General features: G+C 40.8%; 1 protein-coding gene across 3 annotated transcripts in view; it reads right to left on the bottom strand.

Moving 5' to 3' along the window:
* Positions 1-13,575, bottom strand: part of SWAP70 (switching B cell complex subunit SWAP70) — a 36,311-nt gene that overhangs the window by 231 nt on the left and 22,505 nt on the right. The window contains exons 8-13 of one of the 3 annotated variants that reach the window (XM_083477959.1): positions 10,256-10,363; positions 8,168-8,334; positions 7,403-7,601; positions 7,191-7,287; positions 4,587-4,702; positions 1,653-2,285 (exon numbers count right to left, since the gene is read on the bottom strand). In XM_083477959.1, the coding sequence (XP_083334085.1) occupies positions 4,590-4,702; positions 7,191-7,287; positions 7,403-7,601; positions 8,168-8,334; positions 10,256-10,363 (684 nt within the window). In that variant the 3' untranslated portion in view covers positions 1,653-2,285; positions 4,587-4,589. Of the gene's footprint in view, positions 1-1,652; positions 4,703-7,190; positions 7,288-7,402; positions 7,602-8,167; positions 8,335-10,255; positions 10,364-13,575 lie in introns of those variants that run through there. The other 2 variants (XM_083477960.1, XM_083477958.1) reach the window with 2 other exon arrangements.

Consider the following 13,575-nt stretch of genomic DNA (forward strand, 5'->3'; position numbering starts at 1 on the left):
GACAGAATATAACCTTATGCTGAAAGGCTTTTGTGCAGGTGCAAAGATCATGAGTGTGTCCCTTAGAATCAAACTAGCCTATCAAGTAAAGCTCTTACTCAACTAAAACTAGTGTGCAATTCCAATGATGAAAACTTCTAAGCTTATCAGCTGTTATTAGCCTTCAACTCAAGTCTTCTGTGCCTTGGATTACAAGGCAATCTTTATTATAATGGGTGGGGTGGCATAGTGAATGTCTGGTTTTGCCAGTCAGCTATTTTGGGTAGGCAGGTCTTCACTTACAGATTCTAACTGGGTTGAATTTGGCTTCAGGCATAAGTCAATAAAACTGACTTCTGTTTACATGCCAGTTGAATGAATTCATTCTTGTGCAATGCATTCCTTCTTTAGCATATCACCACTAGGGGACAGTTTAAGACAACAGATACATCAATTTCCCCCCCTACAATTCTGGGAAGGACAGGGCCTAAATCTCCTCCTCATGAAATTCACTGGGCAGCTTTGGGCTAGTATGACACTAAGTGAGGCTGCCTACCTTTGAACCTCTAATAGTTGTGAAGACTGCATTCCGATATAAATGAAGCTACATATGCAAACTGCAGCACTTTGCCTGCACCATTATTTTGCCAATCTACAGAATAGGCATACAGGAGACGGAAGGAACCAGAGACTAAATGGTGTGGTCTCTATGAGGACTGAAAATGCTTATTCAGCACCACCAAATGGCTATGACTTTTCTCTGAGTAAGACACAATGAAGGTGATTCAGCTGAGGTCAACAAGAGCCTCGGAACAGAAGATAAAATGGGAAGACAGAGCTGGAGAGAAGCAGGGAAGTACCCCAGTGAAGTAGAAAGTTCTGCAAGTGGCCCGCAAGTCGTGGGTGAGGACCCCAAAACACACACTGCCTTATATAGGACACAGACTATAATTTCACAGTGGCTAATCCATCTGACAGCCATTGTTCAAAGTCTCAGGCAGAGGTCTACCTCAGGTATAGGCAAACTCTGGCCCTCCAGATGTTTGGGACTACAACTCCCATTGCCCCTAGCTAACAGGACCAATAGTCAGGGATGATGGGAATTTTAGTCCCAAACATCTGGAGGGCCAGAGTTTGCCTATGCCTGGTCTATCTCCTGTCAGACACTTTGCCCAGAAGCTTCTACCTGTATGTTGCAATGGATATGCTCTCCCATTAACTGATGGCTAAGCACAGGAGAAAGGATAAATATTCCATCTCTTGAAGGAATTAAGATACATAAAAAAATAGAAGGGGTCATGGGGTCAGTGTAGGTCCTCCCCTATCAACTGTGGGTGAAACTGCCCACATCTTGTTCACCTGAGAATCTTAACAAAAGTGCACCCAATTAAACTCCATAACATGCTCCACTGTTGCTGAATTAAAGGCTGTGATCATCAAAATATTTATTACAGGGTTTCATGTGACAACCAAGACACATGTGGGTTTATGTCATTGTGTGAAGTGGCTTCATGTATCAACACAATTCAGACATGTATTACAGGAGTATTACCTAAGACATACAGGTGAAGTGTGCCTGTAAGATGCAATATGTTCTTCATTCAGTTTGATATTTAACGCTATTTATCCCATCCCACCCCTGACCTAATAAGAGATGAATAGAAACAATGAAATTACACTTAATTCGTTTTAATAGTAAAAATGAACAGAACATGTGAAAACAAGAATTACTGGTGCTTCCTTAAACTGCTACAATATACTACTGCAGTAAGGAAAAATATTAACGGTTAGATTACTTAATACAACTTAACACTGCACATTAAATTGGACATCATAAAAACAATCCCAACTTGTTTCTCAGATTTTAGCGCTAGTCTTGGTAATTCAATGTGAATGCATCATCAGCATAAAAAGAATGCTTATTGTACAGCAACTAAAAGTCTGAGAAACTGGATTTCATTAATATTCATGCACATAACCATTTGTTGATTTTTTTAATTAAAAAAAAACAGTTAAGAAAACAAAACAAAAATAACCGTGGAGCTAATTACACAAATAGCCCAATATAGCTGATGCTCTTCTGTCTTACTTGGTAAAAGTCCAAAATCACTGGGTGTGGGGATCAGACTTCAGCCGGCATTATTACTGGATAGAATCCATGAACTTCAAGACAACTTGCATGAAACACTCATGTATATCCCAGTCAAATGAATGGAAAGAGCTGCATAGTTCTGTCTCTGTGCCCCCCGCTGCCAGGCATGAGCTCCAGAGAACCGACCCTACTTCAAGGTTATCACTTTTTGTTCCTGTGGTATGAAGGCACAAATAACTGAATAATACATACTATTATATATTCAAACACTTAAGTATAAAATATTAAATTTTACATTTATGTCAAAATAATTTACCAAGTATTAGCTGCACCAATATTCAGGCTGTACAGAAAAACTGTACAAGTTTGGTAAGCAAGGACAGTTAGTCAACAATTTACATGAGCAGGTGTCTGTGATTCAGGAAGTAGTTGGTTAGCAAACAATGCAATCCTTTGCATGTTTATTCAGGAAATAAGACCCAGTAGGTTCAGTGGGACTTACTCCCAGGTAAGTATGCACAGGCTTGCACCCATAGACTTTCATAGTAAGTTACACAAATTGTTTCAAAGAAAGGCCTAATGTCAGCAGTAATTCCCAAGCTGTACATCATGAGAAGGACTGACAAAACATGTCCTAAAAAACTAAGCCGCTATGGCAAAAAAATCTGCCACCCAATGCAACATTGATTCCCTTTTCTCACCAATATATGAGCTGCAGCAGCATCCCAAGCAACACTCCAAGATTCCTTAAAGACTACAGGACAGGAGGAGGAGGAATCCTAGAAACATTAGCACTACCCAAGAAAGCACAGTGCCACCCCTACACCTTACTCACTGGGTAAAAGGGAGGGCGGAACACTTGGCAGTTAGGACTGACACTATTATCCTGCATTTGCACAGATTATTACTGTCCATTATTTTGAAAGCTGAATGGAGATATATATCTGAGTGAAGAACAAAGCATGCCTTCAATTTTAACCCAGAAAGAAAGACTGCTTCTCAGGTATCAAAAGTTTGAGCAATGCAAGTCTACAGTGAATATGTATAGTGTGTGTGTGTGTGTGTGTGTGTGTGTGTGTGTGTGTGTGTGTGAGAGAGAGAGAGAGAGAGAGAGAGAGAGAGAGAGATGTTCAATACTGATTTTTCTTAAGTGATATGTGTTTGAAGCATAATGTTTGATCTCAAAAGTTTAGCACACACCCAAGGGGAGGGGAAAATCTCCCCAGCACATCAATATTTCTGGCATTGTAATTTTTCAGTTTGCCAAACCTAGACAGGTAGCAGGAATACTGCATATAAGAATTTATAATACAAAAATTATTTAAATGTATGTTAAGTGAAATGTTCAGGAGTACACTTTACCAGTATTGGGCTAAGAATTCCTAAGCAGACTTCCTAGAAATAGAAAAGGATTGCCAGAATTCTGACAAAAGGTTTCTCCCAAGAAAGACAAAACATATATTCCTAAAAACTGCAAACAGTTGTCCAAAATTTGCAGATAGCTACTGCTAAAAGATAAAAAACCAAACAAAACCCAGGAACTGCTTAAAGTACTGCTGCTCCCCCACTTTCTCCTTACACACTTCAGGCTTGTTAAGATGCTACTCCCTCAAAATTGTTTTCCTGAGATAGCAGCCAATATCTACAGAGAAAGGAATTCTGGGGAATTTCAACACAGTTTTAGCAGCTAAAGCTACTGTGCTTCTCCAGGAGATTCTGGACTGTAGCAAGCAGAGATGAAAAGTTTATGTAATATGTTACAGCCTCAAACCAGTTCAGAGTTTGTTAACCGAAAAGGTATTTCAATTGGTCCTTGTTTCACTTCTCCTTCCCCTAAGCCAGTGCCAAATTCTAAAAATCAAGTGGGAATTAGAACCCCCACACTTTCCTGATCTATATCTGGGGTTGCCAAACTGTGGTCCATGGATCGCTGGTGTTCCATAAGCTTCATTCAGGTGGTCTGTAGATATGTGGTTGAACAGGCACTGGCATGTCTGTTGCTTTCAATATTCATACTGATTGTTAAATGTTTTTAATTGTTTCCTTTAATTCTTATATCATATTCTATTGCATTACAGTTTGAATTCTAGGGAATACAATGTATAAGAATTAAAAGAAGCAATTTAAATGTAATTTAAAAGTCATTCAGTATCTAATGCAGTTCATTATAATTGCCACTAAGTGCAAAAAGTAAAATAAAATAAAATTGAGTGAGCCACAAAGATCCTCAGCAATTTTAAAGCAGTCCATAGAGGAAAAAGTATGAGAACCACTGATCCACTGGTTTGAATTCATTTCAAACACAATTTGTGTGGAGAAAACCAACACTTTTGACCTCCGGCCAATTCTGCTATAATAATGTTCCCTGTGTGTACAAGCATGAAAATGCATTAGACATTAATGTGCACCAGTCATTTAATAGTTTGCAGTCCTGTGCAACTTGTTCATGGAAACCTTGAAACAAAGCTGGTATAAAATTATTCCTTTTAGATTTCTTACACCCACACCCACGCACCATTCATTGCTCAGAAGTGCCCCTTTTCCCCTTCCAACTCTTCTCTCTCTGCTCAAGTTCAGCTTCAGTGAAGGCTGCTGGTCCCCAGTTTGTGATCAAGTGAGGATTCTTGGAACCTATAAGACACAATATGTTACTTGTAGTACTTTGAATAGGTATGACCCATTCCAGATCTGGCCTTGCTTAGTTACTTGCAATAAGTTGTGCCATAATAATAGATGCTATCGAAAGTAATGCACATGGACAGAGATCTCTGCACTTGGATGTGCATCCAATGTATGCTCTTTGGTTTCTGATCTAGCAAACAATGTTCATTTCATTTTCATTTCAGGGTGATAGGTTTTTCAAAATTATATAGCAAGTTCAAAATCGGACCTGATCATTATAATTCTGAACAACTATGCCTATTATTAAACCAGAATACAGCTTTTCAGTGTTTGACCTTTTTTGCAAACATGACCCTTCTCATCCCGAAAATGCCATGCACCTAATTCCCTTGTCAGTCCTATTTTCCAAATGGTGAACTGAGAACTGAAGATTGTGGCTGATGCTCTAAAGCCTGTGAGGTGGGGATCTGAACCCAGGCTTCCAAGACTGATAGACAATATTCTAGCCACCATACTAAAATGATTAGAGAATAGTTGTTGTGTTAAAAATGTTAAAATAATGACGTAGTCATTCTACAACGAAGAGCCCTAATATACGAACTACACAGCACCTATGTAGCTAGGCAAAAAGTTAGATAATGTAGCTCACTGCTGATCACATCTTCCTTTTTTCATGCTGTGCTACCTGGAGCCCAGTTTCTCAGTACACAAACTGTAGTTTGTGCCAATGGGCCACCTGGAGTCAGGAATTATCAGCCTTCTCTCCAACCTGGGCTTCATTTATGAGATGTCCACTCATAGTATGTATGTATGTATGTATGTATGTATGTATGTATTTACAAATGGTTAATATTAGCCATGGACATCAAATAACCCCAGAAAAACAGGGAACAATTGCCCAATATCAGTCAAGTACTGTTCTGGGCTTATCATGGGGAAAATATTTAAGAATTAATGGGTTTGTGTTATTGTAAAATGTACTGAACTTTTGCTTTGCAGAACAAGCAAGATATGGATTTTATAAATAAATTACTATGGAAGCGTAGATAGGATTTTATCTCGCATACATTTTCTTGGAAATCAGTTTAATTCTATTTTGCGGAAATTCTGTCAAATAAATTTGTTTAGTAATGACGTGTCAGAGCCAATTCTCCAAGATCCACCAGCTTTTCAAATAGTCTTGGGATCACGGTGAGTAACAGAGAAGCTCTTACCCTAATGCCAACTGAAGCAGCAGCATATTTCTTATTAGAATTTAACTCAGTAACCTGACTCTTGCTGAACCAATAAATTAAGCTCATAGGAACGGTTAGTGCTTGCTGATATATCACGTATTTCCTTCATTATGTTTTTACTCAACAAGGATGATTAAATAGGAAATTGAAACAGCAACTTCCTCACTTCAGGAAAAACACTAAGAAGTACCCTGCTGAAGCTTAAATTGAACTAGAATGCACCTCGTAGCTGATAAGAACAAAACTAGAGTATGATCTCCACACAGCTGGAATGTGAAACAGAAATAATCAAAACAAAACCAGGGGATTGTGCTACCGCCTAGGACTTGCCATTTTCTTTATTAATTTCATTTCACTTCCTTGACAAGCTATCCCAGGTGGGTTATAAAATATAATTACAGTAGGATCACTTCTTATGCAGAAATTATGTTCCGGGGGATTGTGTGTGAAGCCAAAATTGCATACAGTCAGAACAACTCCAGAACCACACACAAACACAAACATCTCTACTTTTCTGAAGCCAGCACACCGAGTGGGCCTGGCCCCGCAATGCAAGACAAAGAGCTTTTAGGTTCTCCACCATTCTTACTGGGCTCTGGGAGACTCCTGAGAGATCTTGTGGGAGCCTCCCAGAGTCTGCACGAGACCTTCCCTGAGCCTGTTAAGAGTCTGAGAGCTTAAAAGGGCTTTCCACAGTGGGGAAACACAGTGCACAAACAGCTTTTAAGCACTCAGCCTTGCTTACTGGGCTCTGGGAAGCTCTGATGAGATCTTGGACAGCCCAATGAGCCCACGCAAGAGGCTCCCAGAGCCCAGGAAGCGTTTCTGACAGCTTTTAGCTCCCTGTCTTGCATGCATTTAAGTTGTGTGATATCAGGTTGCCGGCCGCCAAAAGCATAAAGCTGTGATAACCCAAGTTAAATGTGTGCAAGTTACAATCCTGCTGTATAAAATAAATGCAATATATCATTTAAATAGGGATGAAACCCCTACCAAAGAGTGCTTGTGAGGAATCTTGCCATGCAGGCACCTACAATCTCAGCTGGCATTGTTTGTTTGCAGCACAGTCCCCTTTATTCAGATTTAAAAATAAAAATAAAAATCATGTTTTCCAGTCTGCAGCATTTCCCAGTTCACTAACAGGAAGTGCAGCCCAGGCTGACTCAGTAGCAGTTCAGACTTCTTGGAAACCACAATAGGTTACTGGAGATAAAAATAGCACCACTCGTGTGGATTCATGAATGAAAACTGTACTTTCCTACCTGGTTCAATTAATCGAATTAGTCCCTCGTGGTGAGCAACTTTATCTTTCCAACTCTTGGTCTTGTTTGCTGCAACTTCCAACTTCTTTTTGACCTCCTAAAGCAAGATTAGATTGGTTTAAGCATTAACAATACGCGGACACTCAAATGATAGATTTCTGCTATTGCCACTGCCCAAAAATTTTACTACCTAAAATATTGCACTAGCTCACCTCGTATTGTTCCAGTGCTTCCTTCCTATCCAGTTCCAGTTGTTCTAACTGTTGCAGTGCAACTTGAAGAGCATGTTCCTTCATCATTCCCTGGTTTTCCAACTCCTGCTTCTCTGCTTCAGTCACCTCAATGGTCTGCTGCTGCTCCAAATGCCATTTCTCCAGTTCTTGTCTCTTTGTAGATTCTTCCTCCAGTAGTCTAGAAAGAGTTTATAGTGGTTGGGAAAGAGTGTATACATTAGGAACATCACTATCTATCAATTTGATTAACTATCAAAAATAGACACAGTTATTCTCCAGAACTAATAAAGAGTTGTGTAGAACAGGTCAGTGGGAGGGGTTTTTTGCTTTCATGTTCCCATCCCGCTTGGCAACCATGCTTGGAGTATAAATAATCTCCCATATAAGATTAGCCGATGCCCATGGGATGTTTTCATCACCCACTTCAGCCTATAGCTCTGTTTACAGACTTCACCCATCAGATTTCACTAAATCTGTCTCTTGACTGACAGACAGCTCTGGGCTGAGAGACTCAGTTCGCTGTCACCCATGCTACTGAATGCCAGAGGCAGAAAATACAATGATTCAAGGACAAGAGAATTCTGCCTGACTGCAGAGATATTCAGATTGCTTTGTCACTTCCCAAATCTCTCTCTCTTCAAGCATTCCCCTCGATTAGATACATGAATGGCAACCCTCTCACTCAGTATGAAGTACGGAGTAGCCTAAGATTTTATTCCTATTGCTATAAAAATATATACTGACCTGGCCTGAAGTCTCCTGACAGTCTCCTCATCCTGGCGTGCCTGTTTTTCATCCTCCAAGGCCTCCTGTAGCTGCTTATACATTTCCTCGAGTTCCCGGACTCTCTGCAAGTACTGTTCTAGCTCAGATGACTTCTGGGCTACCTGTTCTTCCATTTTCTGTCTCACCTGGTGATATGGAAGAGAAGGATGCTTCATCATACTTCACAACCAATAACAGAATTCATCCTTTTATGTAAGAGAGAGAGAGAGAAAGGAAGGAAGGAAGGAAGGAAAGAAGGAAGGAAGGAAGGAAGGAAGGAAGGAAGGAAGGAAGGAAGGGAGGGAGGAAGGGAGGAATCCTTCCATCTGCCGACCAGGTTTCCCATCCCCCAAACCCTCATAAGTTTGCAGCTGTGATTTTTCCTTTTTTAATCAGCAAATAAACCTCTTGGCCCTTTCTTTTCCAAACATTGCTGCAATCCCCGCCTTGTTTCTATGTACCTATTATTAATTTGGATAGTCAAGCTTTAATCTATTTATTAAGATAGATCATTTTTAGACTCACAAATTAAACAGCTAGAACTTGCCCCTTCTTCGAGCTATTTTGGTTCTAAGTTCATTACTATACTAGAGGGATGGAATACAAAATATTAAAAATTGCCTTTACTTCCAGCAATGATCACCATACCTTTGTTTCTTACATTTTAAATCAAACTGCAGGCTTCTGAAATATTAAATGTTATGTAAACTTTAAAACTCAGATGATTAACTGATAAGACCTAGTTAACCCCTTCATCATTATACTGAAAAGATACTGACTTGGTCCCTTGTTTGTCCATGTAACTGCTACATACCAGGATGGAGAGGGGCAAGGGAGCAGTGAGGTCTTTGTGGTAGACCAGTAGGAGTACCAGATTGGCTTCAACAGTGTGTTTGCCTTCTCATGCCACCCAGTATGCTGCAGCAGCTCAGCAGGTGGGTGAAGGACAGGTGGGTGCCACCACACCTCACCAGCTGCTACTGCCTTAGTTCCTGCTACATTAACCTTTAGCAGATTCAAAGATGCCATACACCTTTCTCCTGTCACTATGACGTCATCTGTCTCCTTACGGCAGTGTTTCTCAAACTTGGGTCTCCAGCTGTTGTTGGACTACAACTCCCACCCCTGGTCCTGCTAGCTAGGGATGATGGGAATTGTCATCCAACAAAAGCTGGAGACCCAAGTTTGAGAAACACTGCCTTACCATTGCACAGTTTGCCTGCCCGTTTCAAGCTTCTTTGCTTTCAAAGCAGTCTCTCTGACCCAACTCTTATTTTGTCATTTCCCCCTTACTGTTCCTTCCATTCTGCACAAGCTAATGTTTATTTCTTGTGCCAAAAAAAACCAAGGCACTGTACAGTATGACACAACATTGACACTGACTCAACTGCCCACAAGTTTACAATCTAAACAGACAGATCTTGAGGAAAAGACACACAATGATACCACTCCTTGATATGCCCTAATTCCTCTGTGCCAGTTAGCTGGTCAAGTTCAGAAATACATCACTCAGCAGAATCCTGAATCAACAACATATGAATTTTTATTTGGTTGCCTCACTTACTGGTTGCTTTGCTCTTTTTATTGTTTTATTTTACTGACTTTGTCACCTGGGGTGCAGTCAGATGCGGTTTGATTATGTTAGTTTCACAAGTTATGATGCTAGTGCTTCTGTCCCAATTTCTAATGTTGCTTTTACCACTGCAGGACCAGTTGCATTATGGAACTGTGGCTTTTAAATCAAAATATCACCATGTTATGCTAAACTTTTGAACTGCATGGCCCAAATCTCATTACGTGTGCAGTGGCGGCATGATCATGAAAGCCATGGGAATATCACAGCATAAAACTCCCATGGTTTTCCAAGTTAATGGAGTTGCAAACAAAAAAAATATTTTACTAAAAAAATTAACATGAAATTGAGCACTAAACTGTCACCAGATTTCCAGAAGTCGCTTTTACATTGTGTGGAAGATCCCATAAAACATAGAAATTCAAAGTAAAGAAAATGTTGGGAAGATAGAATGCAGCGCTGTCTGAATGTAGCCTTACTCTCCTTGAACTTACCATTTTCTCTCTCTCCAGCTCAAGACTGAATCGATCTTGCAATTCCATTTGAGTCTGCAGACGTTTGGTCTCCTCTTCTGAAGCTCGAGCTGCAGCTTCCTCGAGTTGCTGTGCCAGAGAAGAAAGAACTAGATAGCTCCCACTAATTTGTCTATATGCACAGATACAGATCGACTATTTCTTACTTTATTGCTGTGGCATTTGGTTTTTAAAATTGTATTTTCATTTTAACAGTTTGTAAATCAATCTGGAAACAACATATTTTTGAAGGGTGGGATATAGATTAAAAATCAAAACAACTATCTTCAATTAAGCTGAGATAAGTCTCAGGCCCTGGAATCATGAAGCTGTAAGGATTGAAAGGTCTGAAATGGTGAGATAGTTTAGCAGAATTTACTGAGGCTACATTTAAAACATTCCTAACCAAGTAACTCACATCAACCAGAGAACAGCACACAGACAAACAACAGCACACAGGAGAAAGTTACACCATCACTACCTGTCAAACAGGATATAAGATTAGTTTACCACACCTAAGCAAGTAAATACTGCCACATGCCAAAATGATGGTCCTATCAAAAGCAGATAAGCCACTCTGCAGATAAGCAGATAAGCATACTCTGAGCCCCACAAAAACATGGGAGAGAATAGGCATTACCAAAAATTCATGCACACACTCATGCGGAAAGCATGGGCCGGTATTACTTTGGTTTTTCTGGCAAAGGCTGGAGCCCGGAGAAGCCTATACTAAAACGCTTCCGTGCATAGATGGGGGAGTGTCTGATTTTTTCCCTCCCTTCCTTCCTTCCTTCCAACATTAGCAACAACCTTTCTGGAGCTATTCTTTAGAGGACTGAAGAGCCCGTGTGCTTTGCATCCCTGCATGTCTCTCCTACACATACTCCCAGCCCCCTTTTTAGCCAAACTTTGCTGTGTCAAGGTGAGAAAGTATGCATTGCTACTTTACTTTACACAACAAAGGAAGAAGACTGGGGAGCTGGACCCAAGATTTATGAATGGTAACTGCTTTGTCCTTTTAGTGCCACCTGAAAATAATGTACTACAGTGGTACCTTGGTTCCCAAATGGCTTGGCTCCCGTGCAAATTGACTCCTGAACGCAGCAAACCCGGAAGTAAGTGTTCCGGTTTGGGAACATCTTTCGAAAGCCGAATATCCGACGCGGCTGATGCGGCTTCCGCTTGAGTGCAGGAAGCTCCTGCAGCCAATTGGAAGCTGTGCCTTGGTTTTCAAACAGCTTCAGGAGTCGCAGGGACTCCCAGAACGGATTAAGTTTAAGAACCAAGGTTCCACTGTAATATCAAAACACAGTTCCCTGTTCACTACGGCACTCCTCCTGATCCCATAACTCTCAGTCTATGTGATTGGGGTAGGGTGTGGGGTGTGGAGAGATGTAGCTGTGGAGTTTGGATAAGCTGCATGGCCTGTGACCAGCATCTTTGAAGTGGTGGCTGCACTGGGTGAAGTAAGACAAGTTCAGATCTTCAATCCTTCACTGGTACAATTCAAATATGCCCTCTGTCAACAATTCAGCTGTGGGTCTGAATTAGGTGCTTAATATGCTACTAATTTAAACTCTCCCATTTATGAATCCCTGAGACTTCACATCTATCACAGGTGTTTAAAACCCAGCATGCAAATTTCCAAAAAGTCTGTACCCTCAGCAACCTGCTAAAGAGACAAAATGCCAGACAACATTTCTCCTAGTCCTTTGCATCTGTTCATTGCTGCACACTTCCACTTTCACTACTGCTTGTATACTAACTACTAGTCATAGGAGCCAACTCTTAAAATATTTGAGGAGCCAGGCCCCCACAAAGTTGATGGGCATTCCCATTCAAATGGTGTGTGCACTGCATAATGTGATTGATTATGCAAGGTGGGGCTTACCTGGGCCCCCACAATATTTTATTCAAGTTAGCACCCCTGCTACTACCCGGTAGTACGTTCCAGTTTTCTTTTCTGCCACTGGAAATCCTCCCTTCTTCCATCAGAGGCTGGTTTAACAACATGTGAAGGGGAAACTCCTGCACCTCTGCATTCTGTCCTGCTGGAGTTTAAGACACTATTATGAAAGTTTTTCTGTTGTGCATTTAGACAGCAAAATGTCCTGTTTCCAGACTACACTGGGTTAGGAAACCTGTGGCCCTACAGATGTTTCTGGACTGCAGTTGCCCTCAGCTCTAGGCAGTACAGCTACTGGCCAGGAATGAAGTACCCCAACAACATCTAGAGGACTGCAAATTCTCTACCCTTGGACTATACTAATAATCAAGCTGTCTTGGACTATGGGTTTTTATCTTATGTAGCACAAAGTTAAAGTCACTTAGTAGTACATAGTGGTGAAATGTTGTGGTGCAAGGAAACACACAACTGAATAACCAAACATTATTGTGTAACAGATTGCACAACAAGAATCAGCTGTTGTACAAGGGAAAACACAAGTACATTGCACACACACAAATCAGATGTTATACAACAAGCGTCCACTAACACAACTGTTGCATTGCATTCCTTTGTAGCACAACCTTTAAACTCCGCCAGCAGAAGGGCTGTGCTAGTGGACAGAGAACGCTGGATACAGCTCTATGCATATATCACATTTCAGCTGTGGAAATACCATAACCATTCTGACATCACTGTGATCTAGTTAGCTAGTGAGGCCCGAGCATCCTTTCATTAATCTGAAGCACAGTTCTATTGTATTTTGTGCACAATGTGCCCATGCATATGTAAATAAAGCAGGAAGGAAATGCCAAGGACCTGAAGCTTTTATCTTCTCCCAGATCTGTAAATTCCCTTCAGGTTGAACTGTGTGCCTGTCACCATTCAGGAACCTACCTCCCCTTGACTGGAAGACAATCAAAGTAAACCATGTTCAGATTACTGGAATGATATTGCAACACTTTTACATCAGACCCATCTTAATAAAATACCTTGGGGGCTTTATTATTTAGCATTTCTGTTTTGCGTGAGCTTTAAAATGAGAGCGGTTGTTGCTCAAGACACACAAGCTCCGTCGCTTTGCGTGGTGGAGAAAAACTTGGAGAGTTTCTTGGAGAGAGAGAAAGAACTTCTAATCAAGAAGAATTGTTTGAGCTCTTCAGTTTCCTGGGGTAATACAGGAACAGAAATCTGTAGAAGCATCATTTTCACCACCACCCTTTCTTCCCTGAATGAACTGAATGCTTGATTTGGGAACAGGCCAATTCACAGAGCTTGATTATTTGAGACAGATTATTTTTTTTAGGGCATAGTGCCAGGAGATTGTATTACATGGTTTCAATATCTGCAATCAGGG

This window comes from Podarcis liolepis (genome assembly GCF_965112155.1).
Source record: "Podarcis liolepis genome assembly, chromosome: 1".
NCBI classification, from domain to species: Eukaryota; Metazoa; Chordata; class Lepidosauria; order Squamata; family Lacertidae; genus Podarcis; species Podarcis liolepis.